The sequence below is a fragment of the Wickerhamomyces ciferrii genome, contig 00153, assembly GCF_000313485.1.
Source record: "Wickerhamomyces ciferrii WGS project CAIF00000000 data, strain NRRL Y-1031 F-60-10, contig 00153, whole genome shotgun sequence".
Classification (NCBI taxonomy): domain Eukaryota; kingdom Fungi; phylum Ascomycota; class Saccharomycetes; order Phaffomycetales; family Wickerhamomycetaceae; genus Hansenula; species Hansenula ciferrii.
This window is the reverse complement of record NW_011887587.1, coordinates 1-25,630: the sequence shown is the minus strand read 5'-3', so window position 1 is coordinate 25,630 and position 25,630 is coordinate 1. Positions and strand designations below refer to the sequence as shown.

Sequence of the window (25,630 nt, the reverse complement as noted above, 5' to 3'; positions counted from 1 at the left end):
TAAATTATGTACTACTTTTCATTGTTTTTCAATTTTTTATTTTATCATTGTGTTGGTGTTATCATCAATATTGCAAATGGTGTGCAATATCATCTTTTATTTTATTTTTTCTACTCGTTTTGTTATACCTCTTTTTTTTTTATTTCATTTCATAACTTGGAAGTTTTGTCTGGATGATTTTTGAATATATTTTCAAATTCACTACAATTTTTCCAAGTAAAGGACCTCTTAAAATTGATTCTTCTTAAAAATAATATACAAGTTTTGATAGATTTCATTGGACATTAAAATGACTGTAAGACGTTACTATTGGAAGGTGTTTAATTTCCCATCATCTTTGCAGCTCTTGCAGGATGAACACCAGTTAAATCTTGAGCTTTAGCAGCATCAGCTTTTTTCATTCTTGCTGCTCTTTCTTCTTTTAATCTAGTTTTTCTTTCATCTAATAATTTATCATTTTTTTCTCTGATTTTATCTAATCTATTAGTTGAATTACCACCACCACCAACGGTTAATTCAACATTAATTTTTCTATTTCTTAAAGTTGAATGATGCATACGTAAGGCAACTTCCATCTTATGTTGAATATCACCTCCTTTACCATCAAACTCTAAAAATGCTATACCTTTATCTGTTCTGATCCTTATTCTATCTGGACCTGCTGCACCAAAATGTGATAATAATTCAGTTTGTGTAACATCATAAGGTAAGTTCCCTACGAATAATAAGAATCTTGGAGCACTACCACCTGATCCTTTACCCTTTTTACCTCTTCTTGTTTTACGTTTCTTCTTTACAGGTTCTTCACCTTCTGTAGTTGTAGTTGTGGTTTCTTTATTCTCATCTTTTGATACTTCTTCTTTCTTTTGATCTTCTTTTGATTCCTCAGTTTTGTCCTTTTTGGTCTTGTTACGGAACTCTAAGGCTTTCTTTTGTTTCTTTGTAAGTTTAGCTTCAGCTTCAGACATCTTTGTAGCTTAATTTATGGTTCTATATTATACATCAATATTCTTATGTATGTTACATTTTATAGTGGGTAAATTTTTTTTTTCTATAGAGATGAGATCGCAATACCGATGAATTTTGGCAGAATTTTGAAGTTTTTAAGAACATTAATTTAACAACTAATAAATTTTGTTACAAAACAATTGAAAATTCAACTTCAAATTTCCAAATTCATTTTCAATTTCCAAATAGATTCATAGAAGGGAATGAGCGAGAGAGAGTTCAGACCAAGCAGAGATCATGATGTCAAAATAAAAAGCAGAAATCAGTCAATGAGCCCCAACAGGCTGAATAAATCAGCAAAGTTTAGAGATCGATCAAGAGATCGTTCACATGATCGTTCAAGTATAATATCCAATGGGAAACCAAGTGAGAAACCTAAGAGGAACGATGGTGATGATACCGAAGAAAAAGATTTGAAAACACAAGATGAAAGAGGCCGTAGTTCATCAAGAAAAGCTGATGAACCTCAACAAGAAGGTTCAAATGATAATGGTCAAGATATGATGATGCAATTAATGGGATTTGGTTCTTTTGAGTCTACAAAGGGAAAACATGTTGCTGGTGTTGGTTCAGGTACCGCTAAAAAGAATAAAAAGGCTCAATTTAGACAATATATGAATAGAGATAAAGGTTTTAATAGAAATTTATCACCTGAAAGATCCAAAAAGAAATAAAGTGGCGGCTAAAATGAGGTTGAAGCTAATTTTAATTCTACTGTTATTTATAAGTTTTGCTCTATAAAAGTGCTGAGAGACAATGAAAATGTACATTAATTTATTCTAATTCTATAAAATCATTGATTTGTATGTTCAGAATATAAATCTTCATACAATTTTCTAATATCTGTATATGCTTTAGTTAATTTAGTAACTTTTTCTTGTAATTCTTGAACAAGTTCACCATCATTTGAATTTGAACCATTATTGGATTGTTGATCATTTGCAAATACAACTTCTGAATTAACACCGTTCAAATTTTGGAAATATAAAGATTCTTTAGAAACTCTATTTAAATGTTCTTCAATGTTGAATAATTGTTCTTCTTGATCTTCACCAACTTGGAATACAACATCTTGTTCTTTAGGATTCTTATTACTAATGACTCTTTTGAAAGGTGGAATTGCTTTTGAAGTTTTATCAATGGTTTGATTTAATGCATTTTTATGAGTTGAAAATACTTCAATATTTGTAATTTTACTATTTAATTCTTTTAATTCCTTAACAATTTGTTTAGAAAGAACATCACTTATAGTAATTTTACCAGATGAATCACCTGAAACTAATAATGAACCATCTAATGAAAGTCCTAAACTTGTAACAGGATTTGGACTATGATGTGTTAATGTATTTGTTAATTGATGATCTTCTGATAATGTAATCACTTTACCATAACCACCTTTAGCTTCCAAGACATTTGTTGCAGGATTTGGTTCATAAATATTTATTTGACGAATATTACCATTGTTTAAACCTAAATAGATTGCTCTATCAGCAGAATCAACAACAATAGATTCAACTTGTTGACCAACGATAAATGTTGATATTAATTGGAAATTTGTTGTTTCATAAACACGTATCGTTGAATCTCTTGAAACTGTATAAATTTTAGAGTCTTGATGAATACTATTATTTATGAAAATATCTGTAATTTCCAAAGTATTATCTGAAATGATCTGTACAGGTTTAATAACTTTATCATCATCTTTAACAAATGAGATTAAATCAATGATTTTCCATATTAAAACTCTTGCATCTTTACCACCTGAAACTAAATATGAACCATCTGAAGTTGTTTTCAAAACATTTACACTTTGATAATGTGCTTCTTTAACACATAATAATAAACCTGAGTTTAATTCCCATACATATATCTTACCACTAAGACCACCACCAACTAATAAATATGGTAATCTAAATTTTGGGAAATTTGAATCATTTTCAACATCATATTCTTCATTATAAACATTTGGTGAATTTGGACATAATGTTAAACTTGTCAATTGTTCAGGGATTGGAATTCTTTGATCTGGAGATTCTTTACCCCATGTATAGACATTAATCAACGCTTTGCCTCTAGAAGCAACGAAAACTCTATCACCAGCACTTGTCCCCGTTATAACTGAACCATGAGGGTATGATGAAGATTGACGAAATGCATAGTTATGACTCTGTGTATGTATTGATGTAGCGAAAGCATTCACTTGAGCAGCGTTTTTGTCATCACCATGACCTTCTGAGTTGTAATAAACTATTTCTTCCATTTTCTAGTTGTAGTTTAGAGCAGTGAAAAGTATATTTCCTTACAATATACCAAATCTCTATACTGACAAAACATAGGGTTTATAATTTTTTTTTTCTTCCTCATCGCTGGTTACACACCCCTGGTCTCCCGCCAAAAAAGATCCAGATCAAAATCAAAATCAAATGCGTACGCGACTGAAAAAAGAATCACTTATTAAAAGAACAAGTCAAAGTTTGAAAGAACCAACGAACAACTGGCAAAGAAATCAATCTTTTATACAACGAAAATGCCTATCAATATCATCGGAAGTATGGTCGTTCAAGGGCCAGAGGTCCTTCCAGGCTGGCAATACATCAAGAGCTATGGACCGCTATTAGCAGTGATTGGTGGTTTGAAATACTATTGCCGCGGTACTACAAACACTTGGGAAAGAGATCTTCATGGGAAAGTTTATATCATTACTGGTGGTACTTCTGGACTAGGTGCTGCTCTTGTCGATGATTTAGCTGCTAGAGGTGCTCAACTTATCTTGTTGGTGAGGTCAATTGAAGATGCGTGGTTAACGGAATATATTCAAGATCTTCGAGACAAGCATTCAAATTTCTTGATTTATGCTGAAGAATGTGATTTATCCTCTTTATACTCTGTTAGAAAGTTTGCCACTAAATGGTTAGATAATTCACCTCCAAGAAGATTAGATGGGGTTGTTTGTACTGCTGCTGAAGCATTACCTTATGGTAAAGAACGTGAAAATTCTATAGATGGTTTAGAAATTCAAACCGCTGTGAATTATGTTGGACATTATCATTTATTAACTTTGTTATCACCTTCATTAAGAGCTCAAATACCAGATAGAGATGTTAGAGTGATATTAACAACTTGTTTGTCTCAAGCAATGGGTAATTTAGATTTAAAAGATCCATTATTCATAGCTAAACGTTATCCAAAGAATAAACCATGGACAGTTTATGGTACTTCCAAATTACAATTGGGATTATTTGCTAAAGAATTTCAAAGAAGATTATTAGCTGTACCAAGAAAAGATGGTTCGCCACTTAATGTTAGAGTTAATGTTGTTAATCCAGGTTTTATGAGATCTCCAAGTACCAAGAGAGTTTTAAGTTTTGGTTCATTATTCGGATTATTTTTATACTTGGTATACCTACCTATATTATGGGTTTTTTTAAAATCATCTGCTCAAGGTATTCAATCAATATTATATGCATTAATGTGTCCTGATTTTATTAATTTAGATGGTGGTAATTTCATTTCAGAATGTGACATATATAAACCAGCAAGAGCTGAGTTTGAAGATGCAGAATTACAGAAGAACTTGTTTGACGCTACAGAGAAATTTATTTCTGAAGTGGAAAAAGATTCTGCTTATAAACGTAAAAAGGCAGAAGCTATAGCTAAAAAATCCAAAGAAACTAAAGATAAGAAAGAAAAAGAATCCAATGCGAAATCAAACGATAACTCGAAAGAAGATATTGGTTTGAAAACAAATAGTCAACCTAAAGGTGAAGTACCATTATTCCCAGAATTAGATAAAGATGGTAATATCAAATCAAGTAAACCTGCAGCAACCAATAATTCCAAATCCAAGAATAACAAGAAGGGTAAAAAGGGTAAAAAAACTTGAGAAGTAAGATAAACTAATTGATCATCAATCTATAAACGAACTTTGCATTCAACAATTATCAATGTAGCTTAAAATCCACACAATAAATTAATAATTTATTCCCATACTTTATATTTCCGACCACACTGGCACGTGATAATCTTACTATAGTCGGAACTCGTCCTCTTATCTTTATCTCCACCAATGAGCTTTGGATTCTCGATGAGATCAATAATCAACTGCTTCGTAAGAAACTTGAATAATAGGAGACGTGCTTCTGGTGCTTCTTATGCTGATAATCACATAATAAATTGAGAATTTTGATCTCGTTGATACACAATTTTAAAAAGGATCACAAAGTTCAAACTTGATCAGATCATCACCAAATCATCAACAACTTCAAGCAAGTTCTCAAACGGTTAATACTCATATCACCGGCGCGGAAAAACTTTAGATAGCGGTACTTCAATTTAACAAAGGTATTAATCAATTCTTCATCGTCAACATTCAACATAGCAACAACAACAACATTCATCCATATACATCCATCACAATATATTAGCTAATGGCTTCTTCACCGATGTCGTCGTTGACTCGACTTCTACAAAAACAGAATGAAGAGAAGAAACAATCAAATTTGAAACCTCAAAGTACTGATGATAATGAATTAACAAATGCTGTTTCTATTGAGGGTGTTGAAATACCAACTTATGGTGAAGAACTTCTAAGTCCAGAACCTGAAATCCAACAATCAAGCTATAACCAAAGAAGCCCCATTTCTATAACACCTTCAAGTTATAGTTATTCAAGAGCTCCTCCAATTAGAGCTCCATTACAAGCATCAATACATCGTAATCCATCTCAATCTAATGGGTTTTATAATAGTGGTGGGAACTCTTATTCAAATCACTCATACTCTTCAAGTATACCTTATTCTGCTCCAAATAGTGGTGGTAACTCAGATTCAAATACAAGCTCATCATATTCAAGATTAAGTGGATTACCTTCAAATATTTCAGCTATTGAATCAATAAATATTACATCACCAAAAGTTTCTCAATCAAATATTGAACCAAGATTTGTTATTTCAAAGCAAAAAGTCGCAGCATCTCAAGCTGCTAATTTACAATCAAGATCAGTTTCTAATTCCAATAATAGTGGGAATGGTATGTTTTCAAGATCAAGAAAAAATTCTCAATTAGATTTAGGTTCTTTTTATAACAATTATTCATCATCACAAGCATCTCCAATAAATGGAACAAATACACCCACAATAGATACAGTTGCTGGATCACCATCAAGTGCTTCAAGTTATGATTCATTACATGGGAAATCAAGACATAGTTCTATGGCTGACTTAAAGAGATTTTTCAAAAAATCTGGTTCTTCACCTAAAACAACAAATGGGAATGGTATTAATTCATCAAGTTTTGCAATGTCACCACTTACAAGTACTTTTTCCATTGGAAGTACAGCATCAAGAGAAAGAACTGGAAGTATGAGTTCTTCCTATAGTAATAATGTTTCTCAATATACTACACCACAAACATTACCATTTTCTAAAAGATATGGTAAATTTGGTGAAAATTTAGGTGCAGGAGCTGGTGGTTCAGTTAAATTAGTTAAAAGATTATCAGATCAAAAAGTATTTGCAGTTAAAGAATTTAGACAACGTATATCAACTGAAACAAGAAGAGAATATGCTAAGAAAATAACTGGTGAATATTGTATTGGTTCAACTTTAAGACATGCAAATATTATTGAAACTGTTGAAATTGCTTATGAAAATGATCGTATTTTACAAGTTATGGAATATTGTGATTATGATTTATTTGCAATTGTTATGTCAAATAAAATGAGTACTAATGAAATTGATTGTTGTTTTAAACAAATTTTAACTGGTATTGAATATTTACATCATATGGGATTAGCTCATAGGGATTTAAAATTGGATAACTGTGTTATAAATAGTCAAGGTATTGTTAAATTGATTGATTTTGGTTCTGCTGTGGTGTTTTCATATCCTTTTAGTAATAAATTAATTGAAGCATCAGGTATAGTGGGGTCTGATCCTTATTTATCACCAGAAACTTTAGTTTTCCCTAAGTATGATCCAAGACCTGTTGATATTTGGTCAGCTGCTATGATTTATTGTTGTATGGTTTTGAAAAAATTCCCATGGAAAATTCCAAAATTAGCTGATAATAGTTTTAAATTATTTTGTTCAGGTAGAGATTCAGATTCTTTAAGTTCTTTATTAGTTAAAGTTCCTGCTTCAAAACCTATTGAAGAAAAACCAATAACAAAACCAAGTGGATTATCAAACTTATCAAAAGCTTTTTCCAAACCATTATCAGAAGTTGAAACTGTAAAACCAGATGAAAACAAGAATGATAGCAGTGCAATTTCATCATCCGAGTCAGAATCGTCAAATAAAACTGATACCAATGAAAATGATGAATTCAATCCATCAAGTCCACCAACAACTGCAACTGGTGAATATGGTACAACTCCAACAACTCCAACTCCATCATATGAAGCATCAACTGCAACTACAAATCAAGATCAACAAGGTGAAGCACATACATCTCAATTAATTGGTGAAGCAAGATTATTACAAGCATTACCAGCACCAGTCAGACCAATGATTGGAAGAATGGTTGATTTAGCACCAGCTTGTAGGGCAACAATTGATGAAGTTATGAATGATTCATGGTTGAAAACTGTTGAAACTTGTTGTGTTGAAGATCGTATTGATGGATCTGGTATTTCTCATCAAATTTTCCATGAATCAAAGAATCATGTACATACTGAAGTTGATCAATCTGAAGCACATATTGCTTCTTTAGAAAAGAAAAGACGTGGTTGAATAAAAAATAAGCCATGGAGTATTTTATTACATATATTTAAAGTCATTTGTTTTGTTTTGGTTATTAATGATTATAATTTATAAGTTCATTTCGGGTAAGTGTTGTGTACAAAGAAGATGTACACTCTTATACTTTACAGCATATATAGATTCATTTATATTATAGAGTTTTTTTACGTTTTAACTGGGTACATATTATTTACATTTTCACATTAGATATTTGATATTTGATATAGAACGTCGTCATATTGAAATGTTCTATTTTGAAGAAATACAGAGTCTTGTAGATGTTCAAGTTTATTTATAATCTTGTATTTTACCTATGTACAAATGAAAATATACTTTATTATTTCTAATCCATAATTTTCCACTTTTTTTTCTTTCTAATATACAGCCAATAATTTTTCTTTTTCTTATATCACAACGTTAATACCCATACTTTTAGCAGTAGCAATAACACTTTTACAAATACCTTGTAATTCTTGATCTTTATGACGCAAATCAGTCTTCTTAATCTTTGCAATTTCATAAATATGTTTCAATGAAACTTCACCAGCAAATGCTTTACCCGGACCAACTTCTGAAGCACCTTTATCAACACCAGCGGCTTTTAATAATAAATAACCAGTTGGTGGTGATTTCAACTCAAATTGGAAAGATCTATCTGGTTTAATAATAAGAGCAACTGGGATTGGAACACCTGGATTAAATGAAGCAGTTCTTGCATTAAATTCTTTACAGAAATCAATAGCTTTAACACCTTTAGAACCTAATGCTGGACCAACTGGGGGTGTTGGAGCTGCTTGTCCAGCGTTGACTATTAGTTTAACGAAAACGTTCTTTATTGGACCACCACGACCTGACATCTTGTTATTTGAACGTGTTGAATCTAAATCCAAATCAAACTATAACAAGTTTAATCAATACATCTTTCAAAATCTATATATTTTCAGTGTTGAAAAATTCAACTTTTTTCAGAAACATGATTATGTAATCATCATATAGTGCACCAACCGACAATTGTCAACATAATAAACAAGATTTTAGTTAAATTTACTTGACTACAAAAGTTTGTACAACAAATTAACGATTATATTATTGACTTTAGTCTAATGCAAAAGGAAAAAGAACCCTTGAGGTGAAATGTTATTAAACAGTGTGAAATCATCATATTGATATGAAGAGATCAATGCAATTTTGAAAAAAAAAACTAATGAATTATTAAAACTTGTATAATACTTATTTGATGATTTTAATATCTTTTGAATCTTTTGGATTTACCAGATCCATGATCTTTAGCATATCTTTTTTGATTTGAAGATCCAATGTTTCCAAGGTTATTAGTTGGTTTTAGGCCATTGAAACCTTTCTTTTTATTATTTGGTGATAAATTAGTAGGTTTGCTTGGTTTTGCAATACCAACACGTAATTGTTTGATTTTATTTGAAATTGGACTACTTGTTGATGTAGTTGATGCAGATGATGCGGATGAAACAGATGATTTGTTTGATGATGATGATGATGATGGTTTGTTAGTATTAACTTTAGATTGTTTTTGTATTGGTGCTGAAACTTGTTTAATATCTTTATGAGTTAATCTTGTATATATCAAATAATATGCTGATGGATCTTTTAGTGCTTGTTTTTCTGTGATTGTATTTATATATTCGTCATCATATGTAGCCCATACACCATCTGGTTGACGACAATGTGCAATATAATGACCAGAAGATACTGATCTACCTTCATGAACAACAACAGAGATTAATTGATATAAAACAGGTTCAGAATTTGTGGTATATTGAGATAAATCCAAGATCAATGGATATGAAACACCTTGTTTAACTTTTGATGATGAACTACCATTAAATCTAAATCTTTTCAAATGAACAGCTAATGTTTCTGGAGCTCTATCAATTGTACTAATCTTAATGGCATTTGTTCTTTTCTTACATTTTTCACAAACATAACCACTCTTATCAGATCTATCAGTCTTAATTAATTCTGGTGAAAAGAAATCTCTTATAGATTTATTGATTGAATATCTATGTTTAGCTTCAGCTGAATCAGTTTGAGCTTGTGCACTTAATGAAGATTGTTGTTGATTAACCATTTCAGATTGACTATTTTTTCTTGAAGCGCCTAAATGTAATGAAAGATCATAAAATTCTTGTTGTGTTTTAGAAACATGACCACAACTTTTACAAGTCACAAATTGATCTAAAGAACCGCCAAATATATCATAAATGATATTTTCATTTAATTTCTTACCCTTTGGTGTACCATCTTCTTGTAATCTTGATAATAAAGACATGAAATATTCATGTGAATCTTCTTGTTGCCATTCAGACATCATACAATTGATATCATCTAATTTACCAATCAATTTCTTTGGATTTATGAATTTTGGACCACCTTTCTTAGGATTATTTTTTTCTAAATTCCACATTCTAGCAGAAGTTTCAGCTAATGTTTGTGAAACTGATCTTGGATTGATGGTATCCTTATATTTACCATTTGAAATATCAAGCAAATAATGTTGAACAGCAGGAATATGGATCATAGCTTGAACAGCAGCGTTTGTATAACATGTAACACCGTGGTTCAGTAAACCTAATGGTTTACGTGTACTGTATTTAGAGCCCCAGTTTTTAATTATTCTATCAGAATCATTAGAGCCTCTATCTGCTGGTGATTCTTCTATTCCGTAAAAATCACTTAACTGTAAAGCAGACAGATCTTTAGATTTTGAATCATCACTGTCTTCATCTGATTCTGGTGATGTTGGTGGTGTGTTTGTACCTGTTCTACTAGCATTTTCTGATTTTTCAGCTAGCAAGTCCCTTTTGATATCAGGTTCTTGATCTGCTTCTTTATCATCAGTTGGTAATTCATCAGCTTCACTTGATTCCTCATCTTCACCTTCATCCTCAGTTGATTCTTCTTCGCTTTCTTCAGCTTCACTTTCAGATTCCTTGTCAACGTAATCAACATCGTCTTCTTCTTCTTCTTCATCATCTTCATTATTGACATCGATTTTAGATGTGGAAGCAGTAGGTACTGGTGTTTCTTCTTCGTCTTCGTCTTCTTCTTGGTCATCTTCATCATCGTTACCACTTGTACTTGAGCTATTATCTTTTTGATATTTCTCATAAACCTTCTTGCTTATTATATTGTGAGGCGTTAAGGAAACAAAATCTCCGGTTTCAGCGTCTGTATAGTTTGTATCATCATCTGAAGAGCTTGATTCTGATTCTTGTTGAGGAGTTGATTCTTGAGTGGCTTCTGGAGTTGTGCTAGCTTCAGTTTGGTCTTGTTCAGATTTTTGATATTCATCGCCATCGCTGTTGTTTGATTCCGAATTGACGGCGGATGGTGATGATTCCTCTTTTTGATCTTCAGAGTCTTGAGCATTTTCAGTTTCACTTTCACTTTCATCATCATCAACGAGTTCTAAATCTTCACCTAAATCTTCATTGTTTTCGGATTGCTCTTCTGAACTTTGCTTTGTCAGTTTTCTGATTTTTTTACCTCTTTTATTTGTGGTTGTGTCATCTGCTAGTCTTTTACCTGTATAACCTGCAATTGCTTGTGCTAAAGAAGCAGGACGCGCTTTTGCCATTCCGGAACTAGATTGTTGTATGGATCCTGTCTCTATTTTTGACGTTAGATTCTGTTGATCACTATTAGATTGGTCCTTTGCAGAGCTTTGTCCTATCTTGATGTATGATGCTGGTTTATCTGTGACTATATCTTGATGTTTTGCAGATGAGAAATGTAGAGGATCTGCTAATATTCTTTGAACAAGTGGTGCAATATTATCCTTGATGATATCTGGGGTACTCATTTGACTTTATAATGTCCTTTGATGGGGTTCCTATGTATAACGAGATTAACCCAAATATCTAAATTCAAAATTGAATACTTGATTGTGTAATTAATTTAAAATCTCGTATGAAAGATTTCTGTAGTGATGCTTCTTCTATTTTTTTTCGTGGAAAAGTTTAAAAGCTGTGGAATCTATCAAAAAGTGGAAAACCTTGAAACACCGCGATGAAATTAAATAAATGGGCAATAGAGAAAGTAGAACTGTGACGCCGATTATCTATAGTCTATGGTTCAATAAAGTATGAGTGCAATGAATATAACTGCTTTCTGAGAAGAAATAAAATAATTTTATATGTCAAAACTGCCTTTCTTGAAAAAAACGCTTCTTCTCGCTTTTCAAAATATTCCTTACAAAAATTTTTACTTTTCAAAAAATCAAAAATGCGCAAAAAAAAAAAAAAAAACTTAAAAAAGTAAAAATAACTAAAAAAAAAAAAAAAAAAAGGTTATTAAATTTATATCGCGTTTTACAAAAAAACAAAATTAACGGATCAATTTGGAAATTTTGGCATATTCGCGATTTCGCGACTCAATATACAAGTTTTAACGCTCAGTACTATTGATATGTAATACCAGTATTGTTATTGTACCTTTTTATTGCAGCTATAACTCTTCTATGAATCTCAGGAAACTGGCTAGTACAAAGGAGACATTCAATGGACTGATCAATGATTCAATAGATAAAGAAAACGCACTACACGCTTCTCTAGTACGTGAAAATTCACAAAATGGATATGTTTATCCTGCTTTAGGATCACCAATCAAGTCTAGAGATTCCCAACCGTTGAAAGATCATTTATACAATGTTGGTACATCATTCAACTGGTGTGATAATGGGAGCACATTCATCACCGTTTCTGAGGATCATGGTATCCGAACTTATATCACATCACAAACTTTAATTGATGATGATAATTCACAGTTAATCCCATATTTAAGGATCTTCAAATCAACGCCCATCATTAGTTCTGCTTTATATCCTGATTCTTCTTTATATTCCGGATCGTGCTCTATGTTAATCTCTCAAAAGGATGTTCCATTGAGATTACAAAGTTTAATTCCTAATGAAGACAATGAATATCCAATCATACAAAGTTATCAGATCCAAGATAGACAAACAGAGATCTTCCAAAAGGTTAATTCAATGTCATTCTTGGATGGTGCAAGATTCATAACAGGATCAAATAAATTTATATCGTCATTTGATACACAAAGATCTGAGGCTATTGCTTCTATCCCGTCAAAAAGTGGAATTGTTAGCGCTTTAACAAACGCAAAATCAGAATTTGCAAATGATGGATTCTATTCAGGTTCGTTTTCAGGTAAACTTACATTTTATTCAAACGATTTAGAACCTATAGAACAAACTAAAGTTCAAAATGGGAATGGGATTACTCAAATCATAGAATCATCAAATGGAAAATATTTATATGTCATTTCAAGAAATAGTTCACATGTTGAAGTGCTAGATATTAGGATGGGGTTAAAACAAGTTGCCAAATTAACAGGTTTAGTTACTTTGAATCAAAGGATAACTGGTGATCTTTTACCACAGTCACAAGGGTTAATTATAGGATCCAATGATGGAAAACTTTTGGTTTATAAAGATGCAGAATTGGGTATGGACTGTGAACCTGAATTCGTTACTTTAAATGATTGTATCCCAATCTCATCCGTTGTTGTCAACCCAAGTGAATCGCAAGTTTTGGGTTTGATTAAAGGTGATCGCTCAGATGAATATCAACAAGTTTCATTACAAAAATTAACCTTTTAGTATTCAAAAGATACAGAAAAGAAAAATCATAAATTTATAGAAATCAACATAGCATATCTCCATTAGGTCATTAATTCATTCATTTAAAAATAAAATCTCTTGTAATTTTAAAGTCACCAAATCACGACTAGCCGCTGCAGCTGCACTTCTGATTTTAAAATCTTCTGAACTTTCAGGTTTAGAATTAGCGTCAACCGCTGTATTACTTGGATGATTACTCAATTTCATTAAATTTGGTTGAGTTGGACTTGCAACAGAAAGACCTGTAAGACTTTTTCTTGAATCTCTTAAAAATTTAAACGCAGATGTATCAGAATCAGACTTTCCACTTAATTTCGATGCATTATCATCTTCCAAATCATCTTGTAAATTTCTAACATCAATATCACTATCATCATTCATCTCTGAATCACTATCATCACTATCTCTAACATTGCTTTTCCCTTTAGCTCTTCCTAGATATTTGGACGTTAATAGTGCTTCTAATCTTTGCTTGTTTAATATCTGATCAAGTCCTCCTGGGATGTTACCACTTATTGCCGATTGAATTTTTTCTTGAAAGCTTGTAGCTGGTTTACTTTTCCCTTTTGAATTTGGAGCTGAGTTATTTGGATCTATTTTTAATGAATTTATCTTTCTGGAATATGTATCAAATTTTTCATTCAAGAACCTATCAAAATCAATAACATCTTCTTTTTTAACATCCTCAGAATTACTTAACAAGTTACTTATCCAAAATTTATTCCAAAGATTTTTCAAAATTTGATTTTCCACACTACTTCTAAAAATTTCAATTGATAATGAATAATATCTAGAAGAATGTAGTCCAAAATCTTGTATCTTCTCACTTGGTATATCTTTCACGTTTTGTTGGCCATTTTTCTTAATAGATTGGGATCTTTTAACAAATGGAGAGGTACCCAGACTCTTTGAAGGGGTTGCAGTTGTCATAGTATTATTTTTAACATAATCATCTGTATAGGTTCTGAAAGCACCAATTTCAACTTTACCATTTGCAATAGTACGTTCTGGGTCAACAACGATAGCTAAATATGGATCTTGAAATTGTTGATTAAGTGATTGAGTAGCAACATCAATTCCTGAAAGCCAACAGCCATATCCTGGATGTGAATGATACCAACCCACAATATTTTCATATCTACCTGTCTTTTTCAAACTATCAAGATATTGAACCATAAATTCATAACCTTCGGCTTGTGCATTGACTCTAGTTTCAGTACCTTCAACTGGTAAAGGATAGACATCCATAACAACGATTCCATTTTTAACAATTCTACCAGTAAGCATTCCCATAATTTCAATTGATCCTCCTGAACGAGCATGAATTGTCATTTTCAATAAAGCTAAAGGTGATACATAAACATGTTGAAAATAATTGGGATCTTTTTTCCATGGTTTAGTTTCACTCAATTCTGCATTTACCTCTTGAATATAAGTATCATTATAGAATGTCTCAGAGCGCTCTGAAGAAGATTGTGATAGAATTGTATTTAAATCTGCTTCCACTGTGTCTAAAGGTTGTGTATGATTATGACCATGTTGCTTTTCACTTTCGCCGCCATCAGTCTTTGGCTTGGAGAAGCTTTGCAGAAAGAATGCATTTCGTTTAGCATTGAGGTTTTCAATACCTATACCTGACATCACTGGTTGAACTCTTTTATGTATAAGTATGATTTATGATGTGTGTAGACTTGATTTTGTCGTTGTGAATGAGCCTCAAGTTGTGGTTTGAGATGGTATAAGAAGCTATCAGCTAGCTAGCTATATTTGGTTTTAAGGTTTGAGCCCTGATCTAAAGAGTTTCGCGGGCTTACAGTGCACATTGTACTGTGTGCAGTGTAATTGGTAAATCTGTGCCGCCTGGCTCTTGAATATTTTAACAAGTGTACGAATTATATCAGTGCATGGGTGGAATTTGGATTTAAACTTTGGATTTTGCAACAACTTTGACTTTCCCCATTTGATCATCTTCCCCAAAAGAGCTTTACAAAATTTACATCAAAATTTTGGCGCATCAAACCTCAAATTGTCATTATATAAAAGAAGTACCATATCCTTGATTTTTGTTATATCATTGCAATCAGGTTCTGAATATATGCTAATTCAAACGATTTATCAACATTCGGCTCTCAAATGCTGTTAGCAAATTATTAGTCAATGTCTCAACTGATCATATATTATTTGCATGTGCCCTCTATTAAGTATATGTACCAGGTTTTAATCAGATATCAAGGTGCTCTATTATCTATAAAACATATTCAACTGGCTTTATTTAATTCATATAATTAATTATATCTGGAGCTGCAATCATAGTGAGACGCTATGGTGACAAGTTATAATATGATATATCAAGTTAGTTTTATACATTATCGATGCCAATACAGTATATATTATATTAATTAGAATATGAAATCAAATGATATTATAAGTTTATGATTTATAAAATATATAAAAAAGATCAAAGTTGAACCCATATGAGATCGAAGAAAAAGTTGAATAAAATGAAAATAATCAAACGTATATGAGAAACAATAAAAATTTATTAAAATAATGATCTTTGTCAGAAAGGCCAGCAGTCATGAGAAAGAATTCGAAAAATTGATATAAAAATAGCAAAATGATTTAAAGTCAAAATCTTCATGTAATAAAAAAGGTATTTGATCCATTCCAGTCTTTCAAAATATGACAATAATCAAAATTGGATACCCCCAAAATTTCATTGGGCATAATTGCTTATACTAAGAAATAAAATGTTAAACAATATATGAAAATACTCCAATAAAATGAATAATAGTATAAGACAAAATGAATACAAAAACAATGTTGAAATCTAATAATCCATCTCTGGAATTTCATCTGCCTCTCTTGGAATTGAATCAAATTGTCCAGCATTTTGAGACTTTTGTGATTCCAGAAAATTTGGCCCTTGAGGAACACCATAGTACATGTAATATGGGGTTGGTGCAGTATGTCCATGAGCAGATGTGTTCAGTGATGGTGGTGGATAATCAACCAGAGATGGTTCAGGATAATAATATGGATAAGATGCATATGCAAGATATGATGACTGGTCAAAAACATAATTTTTTTCTGGTAAAGTATAATAGTAATATGGAACTGGTTGGTTTTGTGAAAGAACTTGGCTATAGTTTCTTCTTTGTGAATGTAGTGATTTGGTTGTTCCAAATCCACTAGTTGGTTCAGTGGATTGGTCATTAATCAGATGGTCACCAACAGAAACATTAGTTGATGAGTACAATGACTTTGTATCTCCTTGTGATGAATTGATGGTATGGTTACTTGGAGATGATGCTGGTGTATGCTTATCATTTGATGGGTTATAATCATGACTGATATTTTTTGATGGTGTATGATTGAGTGAAGCAGTTAATTCATTTTCAACAGATCTAGTTTGAGGATATCCCAAATATTGAGAATAACGATATTTTAAATTGGCAGTGTCATTACTGAATGAAACTGAACGGTTTGAGAAGTGAGCTGGGTGTACATGCTTTGCTTGACTACCTGGACCTTGAAAGTTTGAGTGGATATTTGGGTTTGGAACCACAGAAAATTTACCAACTTGTTGTCTAGCTTCATATGGTTTGTTAAAATTAACCATTGGTGAACCTGTACTTGCTCTTCTAACAGGTAAGTTGACTGGTGGTGGTGCAAGGTTTAATCTTGGTTGATTGTTGTTGAAGTTTTGCTTTTTGTGATGGAGTTCACGATATTGAACATGCATGGTTTTTTCTAAGAACACAGCATGATTTTCTCTCTCAACAGCAGCAGCAGCAGATTTTTCAGTTTCAAATTTGATGAACGCAAAATTGTTACCAGGTTTTGTGACTAAAACAATATCATTGATCTTTCCGTGTCTTGAGAATCTTTCGTCTAATTTTTCCTTGGTGACACTAATATCTAACTGTCCAACAAAAACTGAAAACTTATCAATAACAACTTCAGGCTCAACCTTGGATACTTGTTCACTTGGAGACTCGATATTTTGAGCCCATTCAACAATCCAATCTGGACTCAAACGCAAGTTAGCATATGCTCTAATAGCATCATCTCTGTATGCAAATTTGCAAAACCAAGCTTTATTCAAATTAGATTTTCTGAACTGAGTATCATTATTACCAACTGTCTGTTCAACTTCACCATAAATTTTTAAAACATCTTTGATGTCTTTTAATGGAAGGTCAACACCAGTTGCTGTTGCAATATACAAAGTTCTATTGACTTTGGCTGGCTCACAGCGGATGGATCTACCATCTAAAATTGAATGTTGTGCACCTCTTAATGCTTTTTTTGCATCTTCATCAGTGGTATATTGAACAAAGGCATAAGGTCTATTGGATGGATCACGCAAAACTTTCACTAATGCAAGAGTCCCCCACTGTTGGAAATATGTTAGTATTCAACTTGTTGTGATGTTAAAAGGTTTAAAGTCTAAATACTTACTTGTTCGAAATGTTTGGTGACAGAAATTGATAATTCATCATCAGTTTTACTGGATGCAAGACTGGCAACAAAAACACATGATGATGGACGGCCACGGAATTCTTCTTTGCCCTTGGAAGATTCGGTTGTGTTTTTTAAACTCTCAACTTGTTCTAATGTTTGGTTTGGATCTTCTGGATCAATAATTAAATCCAGGTTATCGTTATCTGAATCCGAATCATCTTCCATTTCTGATTCATCAGATGAAGAGATTGAAGGTGGTAAAATTTGGGAGATTTTTGGATCATAGTCTGAGCGATCCATTCTAGCTTTTGGAAAATCATTCAATCCATCGAGATCATCTGAAGGATCTTTAATAACGGTCAGGATAGTATCTTTGGAAACCATTTTTGAGCTTTATTTGATAATGAGCTGTTGGTCTTTTTAAGCTTTAGCTGCTGTGCTGAATTAAGCGCTGTGATGGAACAATAGAAACAATGTAACTAGTGCAGTAAAGTGAATATGCTATAGCTTTTGGAATGAGTTGAAATTAGTGAAAAAAAAAAGATAAACTCTTATGCTTTCTTGAGCTTGCCAAACTTGAAGATCTAGCAGCGCTGTGATAACCAAAACTTTGTAAAGATATAAGAGAAGAACAAGAAGAGTATGAAATGCAAATGAGAAAATCGAAGGCTATCTGGCTCTTTTATAATATTTCAATTTGTTGTTGGAGATGTTTCTTTTTCAATTGCAGTCGGCGTCTAATTTTGATCATGATATATATGATACATACATCAGTATGAGATTATACTTCGGATCTGTCCTCATTTTTCAGGCGTGCGTTGCAATATCATTTTGTCTTCTATACAGCGGCTGAATATCTAGAAAGGAACAAACAATTTTAAAAATATGAAAATGATGCTGAGATTAAGCGCTACATTATGGATGTTTTATTTTATTTACTTGTGCTCATTTGGCTACTTTATTTTGGTTAATTAGCTGATGTCTGAATGATTTAGTCCTGATTCTAAGGACATTTTTTATGCTATTGTTTTTAACTGTATTTCTGCCAAACAGGCAGTCAAATTTCATGGATTTTTAATATCCGACGATTGTTTAAGATCGGTTCCTCTATGAGAAATGCGATGGGTCTCTGTGCGCAGTAGTCATGGAGATTACGGTGCATGAAATGCACATCCTGCTTGTTAATGCAAACAGATAATCTTGGACAATGTTGGTCCTTTTGATCATGCTAGTTTGATGCGAGCTTTTTTATGGTTGATATTGAAACCTGGTGTGAATCAAACAACCGATACAATGGTATTAAATATGAGATTAAAAAATCTGGCTCCTGATTTTGACTCCTCAGTACTTGAATATGTGGCTTTGTTCGATATGAAATTCATAATCACTGAATATCATATAAACTAATCAAGCCGTACCATAGGGGAAGAAAGATATGTATAATACATATTATATATATTGACTTAATTATTTAGCTTATAATACTGTATCCGGTATAGCGATGTAGTCTGGCCTCTTATAAGTCATTAATTTAATATAGGAGCCTCTAACCTCTCTATAGCTAGCTAGTATACAGAGTGCTATAATCAATTAGTCATGCTTAGGAGCTGGTCCAAAGTTTAATAAGATTATATACTTTGCATATATAATTCACAATATTGTATGAGCAAACATTGTACATGCTCATATAGTATTTAATTGGCTAGTACTCAATTGGTCTACATGACAATTAATATATCTATATATAATTATAAGTTATATACAAATTTATAGCGGATCAGCTCATTCTTCATGATATATATTAATGTCGATTCTATAATTAGCCAATTATCGAATACATGGAACATGTTGTATAGCAATTTTATATATCTATATAACACACTTCATATATATATATAGTAATAAGATCTGCTAATATATTTATAAAAGAAATATATACGCTAGCTGCTGGTATGTCGTGAGCATATTGTATATATAAGATTTTGAATTATCGTCATGTGATGATAATATATTATATATGTTACAATAAATAATATATGTGTAAGGCTATGAACTAGTTAATATAGTATATATATAATATATATGTTATAACAGATTTGCAGCTCAGCCCAACATCACTTAATATTATCAGCTATAATTTACAGCACATTTTTAAATAATGAAGAAATCGCAAAACGACGTTAATATGATCTCTAATAGTCTATATTAAAAGTATACAGCCATGATGTAGTTGTATATATTATAGGTCAAGAATATAATTAACATGGTTTTGAATCAGCTTATTATACTTCGTGTGACGTTTGTAGTCGTCAATGCCTAATGATATTAAAGCTCGTTATTCAGGTGATCTGATCAAATATAACTTATGCATATTTGATTTTTCGGAATGTGATTGATCTATTAGATAAGTAAATGAGAATCGAGATGTAGTCTGTAGAGCTAGCTTGTTTGAATTTGAAATAACATGCAGCATGCAGCTACACTACCCTAACCGGTTTAATAAGATTATAACTATTGTAGCACAGCTGTAATGATATACGAGGTTTATATATAATAAGTAAAGATATATAATAGGCTCCACATATATAATATATTAATACATGTATCAGGTTTTAAGAGGCCAGTTTATAGATTTTACATATCAGCTAGTAGTACAGTATACAATTGAGATACTATATACAATATTCATATAATAATATATCAAATTAAATAATCTAGGATCTTCAGCTTCCGCTAAAGTGGTACGGCCGGCCCATAAATTAATATTAAAATTATAAGTTATGTAGACTCTTCAACTAATATTCGATCTCTTAAAACGATTGATCAAACTTGCACTATATTGATATGGCATAATATATATTTTCATTATAATTGTACATGCGCGCTAGAATATAAGCAGAACTATAAAAAAAATGGTCCAGCTGGTATATAAATTTTTGATGATCTGCTATAGATATTTATATAGTATTATATTTATAATATAGATAGGCTTATATATTTGAATCTTAATAAATAAATTGTGTAGCAGCTAGTAAATGTTTTAGTCGTATATATTTATAATTTAAATATTGTATTATATCATGGGCGGCCTTCTCCTCCAAGGATTCAATTTCATGGTTAGTTCGCTTATTTTTAATATCAATTATCTTGTGGGACCAATATTATATAAGAGAAAATCAATATATATAAAGGCATATACTTCACGTACTTATACAGCTATTATAAACTGAAAATATCAATTGATACGTCCATGCTAGTGCAATTAAATTGTTATAAAACTAAACTGTATACTGTATCATATTATTCCATCCTGCTGTAAAATATTTTATATTAATATATAAAGTTCAGAATAAAAGGCTATTTTGAAGATATTTCGTACTCTCCTAACACTTGGCAACTCTAAATCTTTGATTTCTGTTTAAAATTTGCAGCTTAATTGCAAGCTGTTGCATATACGTCTTTTTTTCGAGGACGTTTAAGATTGTGACATGTCCCATAGATAATCATTAGCTGTGTGTAGTTGGTATCTAGGGTACAATATTATATATTGGAAGATCATAATATTATAAGGTGGCATTAAAAACAATTGATTACATATTCAAGCTTAGAGGATGTATTGTTGTTTTGCCGGCTCCCTCAACTATATATATAATTTCAACATACAACATACAGGCTTCTTGAGCGGCTGTCGGTCCTGAATTTCATATCTGAGACGAAGCGTAGTTTCTAGTATGTGGTAACTTGAACCTCTAGTATTAATTATACGTATATTATATTTATATATAATTAGTTATACTAATTTAATTTCCATGCAGTGCGTCTTTATTATGAAACTATGTACAGTCGAAACCTGTCGAGACCTTATGACTCTATGGTAACTTAGGACCGAATCTAAGAATTTTTTCGGCTCAAAGTGGAATTATGTTCCTGAAATACATTGAGTTTTTAATGTGCAGAAAGGGGTAAATACTCAAGGGCACACGGTGTTTTTCTATCGCTGTTCAACTTTCTTTTAAATGTACAGCTTCTAACATTTGATCAGCTGGTATATATATAAAGCAAAATCTGCGAGCTATAATTTTAAGCTACAATTGAATACTTTGTGAGCTGAGCTCTCCAGCCTGGCCCAGTTTGATTTTCAAACCTCATGAGAATCCAGAGCTTAAGCTTTAAGAACTATATGTACTTAATTGTGATCTACCATACATAATAGCTAAGGCATACTTGTAATGTTCCTTATCAGATCTTGGAGTTAACTTGACTAATGTTGGTCCTTGGAGGGAACTTGGAAGAACCTGTTCAGCTTACCTGCGTTGTAACTTGTGGTTTGCCTGACTGTGAGTGTGTATGTAGTATGTACTTGCAGTGCGCTTCCATCCTTGCACATCTTGTCAAATCTTGCATGATCATTGATCAGCTGCATAAAATTCAATTATAACTTTGAATGCTTCCAAATTTCATGAACTTTTAAAGTACTACTAGCAATTTATTAACTAATTATTTAAGCATTATCATAATTATGTATAATAATATATATTTGAATGTTTGGGTCGACGTAGACAGTAGGAATATTTCTAGACCCAGATGTGGTAAGTACTCTCGAGTGTACCCACGAATTCAGAACATGAAGCTAATTACTATTGCTGACCCATTCGTTATATTAGCAAGTACGGCCGTGAATGTCGAAAGCATCTTATTAATTGCAAATTCAAATATAAGTATAAGATTAATATATAGCTGGCCGTGTATTTACTTCATAAGCGCTTAAATATATATTATATAATGTATATATACTCATGCGGCGCTAATTCTTAGCATATTGATCATCGCAATTTAACATATATATAAATCATATATATCTATAGTCGATTCTGGATCATATACCGACTTTATAGTGGGCAGTACAGTATACAGCTAGTATATATTGTAATCTATATTTATAATCTATATTTATAATCTATATATCCGTTAATTTTGATTCAGCTGGCTGGTTAACACAATATTATGGTATGATATTCATCACAATATGGTAGTAGTTATACGTTATTTATGATCATAATTGTACTTATCGATCTGTACGTACATATATTAATATTATAATATGTATTATAATATATGTTACTTTCTTGAGAGTCCGAGCCAGTTATCAGTTACAGAGCTAAATACATGACGCTTCCTTGTTATCACAAAGCTACTTCTATACACAGTACAAGCTTGAAGTCACAATTAATTAATATACAAGTATGATAAATCAAAAAACTATATCTTTTACTTACAAGTTACCAAAGTTTCAGCTCTTTCACTTCTGTAGATCGATTCCCCTTCGTACTTTTCAAAGAGTAAAAGTACTTTGTTCATGCATGACATGCATAATCTTGCGCCATGAATTTCTTTATACAACTTTAATTTCAAACTCTGTTTATTATGTAGTACTAATTTTATATTTCTTGATCGTGCTATAATGTTGTGAGCTCGATGAAACAGTAAAAAGGATAATTACCATACTAAAGTAATAATATTGTAAACAAGTATCAAGCTCTGGGCTTTCGTATATTGGTTAAAGACAACTACAAGCATGTGGCTGATGCCCACATGCAAGAGGTTGGAGAAGCGATTCAAAGACAGACTACAGTATCTCATGAACGTTATGTTCGTTTCATATTATATCAGCGCACCTTTATCACACTGAATCCTGGGCAGCTTTCATTGATCTCATCTAGATTCTGACACGACAGTTTCAGGTGAGATTCACACAGCTTTGAATGATCGATATCATTAATTATACAGGCTCTTATATAATACCGATTACCAATTGACGTACGCCAGTTATCTTTTATAATATGTAGTCTTGAAGTTAATTATAACTCTAATTTTCTTTCTACATTAAAACATTCAGTAGCCGACTAGTTTGATCTAGAATTATAACAAGTTCATATGTATATATGCTACACATGCTGTTTCAGGATCAAGAAGGGGTCCTCAATCCTCAATTAATATAATTAATAGATTATGCTCTGTTATAATTCGGTGATCGATAAATCATCGATATTGTATGTATTATAATATGTACGTTGTACTACGTCGTGGATAACATATACAGTATCTTTCTATGCTGCAGATCTGATGATCCGAGATCAGTTATTTAATAGTTTATATTATGTAAGTAAATACTTTATAAGCTAATATATATCAGCTCTTTGCATATATTACAAAGCAGCTACATAATATATCAATAGGAATAAAATATCATAGCTGATTGCAATAAAATTTACCTTTAGTGCAAATATTATCAGCTATTATATTATATCAATATTGCAACAAAAATTTATTGAATATACTATATAATATTATAAGGTGTTCAACGTCGTTATATGATTATAACTAGTTAAGCTGGCAGCTGCCACACGTTATATGGCCTGTATACCGGCATTATATATATATAATAATATAATGTATATAATATAATGTTAACTAAAACAGTACTCTGTATATAGCTAATAGTTTAATTATATTAATTAGACGACGTACGTTGTACCATATATTATAATAATCTATAAGCAGCTGGGAGTTCTACTATAGACGTACACAATATATATATATATGTAAGATCTAAGCTATTATTATTATACAATTTTTTAGGAAATTCCCAATATCACGACTGTTGATACGTACTTAATTTATAATATATATTTGTCTATAGCGCATGGTTTGTTGTACTGCTTTGAATTTTTGTTATATTGAAACTATTCCACGACGTCGTCACAATTAAATAATTCGCTTGATCAAAGATCTAGCTATAATCGTAGATTATATATATATTATATATATTATTAATTAACTACATATTTCGGAGCAGCTACAGCTAGGGTTAAATTGAGGCCCATAATTATTGATGATTCCTATTATATAAAATCAAACGCGCCATGATCCATTAAAATTATACGTCCTATATAATATGTTACATTAATATTTAAAGATTTGGATATCGACATATATAATATTGTGCAGATTATGGATACGAAAGCTAATAATATTAATTGCTAAAACTTCGATGGCATTCCAACTAATATTCAAGCAGGTGCTACATCCAAGGCGCCGAGGCTGCATTAACATTAATTATAAGCTATTAATTAATATTTCAGGACGAAGTGGCTATATACTCTTGCGTGCCATGGAAACAAATTAAAAGGTGGGAAGACTTAAGCATTTAATTGATTACTTTTTGTGTGGATCTCTGATCATGTATTATTAAAGTGTATAAGCTAGCGTTTAATCATATCGAATGGTTGTAGCTAGCTATATATACATGCAATAGAAGCCATCAAGAAAAACTTTAACTTAATATCAATTTTTTCCTAATATTTACCTGGTTTGATTCTAGCTGGCTAGGTAGAAACTAGTATGATATGGTAGATATAACGCCTGTCTGGTATTAAGCTTTGTAATATCCTGATTTAAGAGGTGTCTTGAAATACTCACTCCGCAAACGTCTAGCTCAGAATACTTAGTGCTGTGAATCTTAGCGGAGTCTTGCGGTTATAAGTACTACTTATATAAGACTCATATACACATATATGATTCTGATTGATATATTGTAATATGTGAACACTTTAAGAAAAGTATATGATGCTACAGCCTACAATTATTAAGAGCCCGTACACTACATATCTAGGTACAATAATTGTGGCTGCATATATTTATAATTATAAATATAATTTTGGCTATATATCACCATTAACGA

General features: G+C 31.7%; 10 protein-coding genes across 10 annotated transcripts; 4 read left to right on the top strand and 6 right to left on the bottom strand.

The window, feature by feature from the left end:
- Window positions 1-320: 320 nt before the first annotated feature.
- Window positions 321-968, bottom strand: NOP6 (Nop6p; the record flags this gene model as incomplete). The annotated part of the gene is made up of 1 exon (XM_011275059.1): window positions 321-968. One exon carries the CDS (start codon window positions 966-968, stop codon window positions 321-323), a length of 648 nt encoding a protein of 215 aa, XP_011273361.1.
- Window positions 969-1,211: 243 nt separating this feature from the next.
- BN7_4308 (SNUT3/LISCH7 family protein) lies at window positions 1,212-1,682 on the top strand (the record flags this gene model as incomplete). The annotated part of the gene is made up of 1 exon (XM_011275058.1): window positions 1,212-1,682. One exon carries the CDS (start codon window positions 1,212-1,214, stop codon window positions 1,680-1,682), a length of 471 nt encoding a protein of 156 aa, XP_011273360.1.
- A 119-nt stretch (window positions 1,683-1,801) lies between these two features.
- On the bottom strand, window positions 1,802-3,268 carry IPI3 (chromatin-binding/pre-rRNA-processing protein IPI3; the record flags this gene model as incomplete). Its single annotated transcript, XM_011275057.1, has 1 exon — window positions 1,802-3,268. The coding sequence occupies one exon, from the start codon at window positions 3,266-3,268 to the stop codon at window positions 1,802-1,804; it is 1,467 nt and encodes a 488-aa protein (XP_011273359.1).
- Window positions 3,269-3,535: 267 nt separating this feature from the next.
- PBR1 (putative oxidoreductase) lies at window positions 3,536-4,891 on the top strand (the record flags this gene model as incomplete). The annotated part of the gene is made up of 1 exon (XM_011275056.1): window positions 3,536-4,891. The coding sequence occupies one exon, from the start codon at window positions 3,536-3,538 to the stop codon at window positions 4,889-4,891; it is 1,356 nt and encodes a 451-aa protein (XP_011273358.1).
- A 544-nt stretch (window positions 4,892-5,435) lies between these two features.
- On the top strand, window positions 5,436-7,739 carry NPR1 (serine/threonine protein kinase NPR1; the record flags this gene model as incomplete). Its single annotated transcript, XM_011275055.1, has 1 exon — window positions 5,436-7,739. The coding sequence occupies one exon, from the start codon at window positions 5,436-5,438 to the stop codon at window positions 7,737-7,739; it is 2,304 nt and encodes a 767-aa protein (XP_011273357.1).
- A 413-nt stretch (window positions 7,740-8,152) lies between these two features.
- On the bottom strand, window positions 8,153-8,605 carry MRPL19 (mitochondrial 54S ribosomal protein uL11m; the record flags this gene model as incomplete). Its single annotated transcript, XM_011275054.1, has 1 exon — window positions 8,153-8,605. One exon carries the CDS (start codon window positions 8,603-8,605, stop codon window positions 8,153-8,155), a length of 453 nt encoding a protein of 150 aa, XP_011273356.1.
- A 386-nt stretch (window positions 8,606-8,991) lies between these two features.
- UBP10 (ubiquitin-specific protease UBP10) lies at window positions 8,992-11,586 on the bottom strand (the record flags this gene model as incomplete). Its single annotated transcript, XM_011275053.1, has 1 exon — window positions 8,992-11,586. The coding sequence occupies one exon, from the start codon at window positions 11,584-11,586 to the stop codon at window positions 8,992-8,994; it is 2,595 nt and encodes an 864-aa protein (XP_011273355.1).
- A 657-nt stretch (window positions 11,587-12,243) lies between these two features.
- SWT21 (Swt21p) lies at window positions 12,244-13,401 on the top strand (the record flags this gene model as incomplete). The annotated part of the gene is made up of 1 exon (XM_011275052.1): window positions 12,244-13,401. One exon carries the CDS (start codon window positions 12,244-12,246, stop codon window positions 13,399-13,401), a length of 1,158 nt encoding a protein of 385 aa, XP_011273354.1.
- A 75-nt stretch (window positions 13,402-13,476) lies between these two features.
- On the bottom strand, window positions 13,477-15,063 carry BN7_4301 (Mov34/MPN/PAD-1 family protein; the record flags this gene model as incomplete). The annotated part of the gene is made up of 1 exon (XM_011275051.1): window positions 13,477-15,063. One exon carries the CDS (start codon window positions 15,061-15,063, stop codon window positions 13,477-13,479), a length of 1,587 nt encoding a protein of 528 aa, XP_011273353.1.
- Window positions 15,064-16,252: 1,189 nt separating this feature from the next.
- Window positions 16,253-18,273, bottom strand: RIM4 (Rim4p; the record flags this gene model as incomplete). The annotated part of the gene is made up of 2 exons (XM_011275050.1): window positions 16,253-17,821; window positions 17,887-18,273. 2 exons carry the CDS (start codon window positions 18,271-18,273, stop codon window positions 16,253-16,255), a joined length of 1,956 nt encoding a protein of 651 aa, XP_011273352.1.
- Window positions 18,274-25,630: the final 7,357 nt, after the last annotated feature.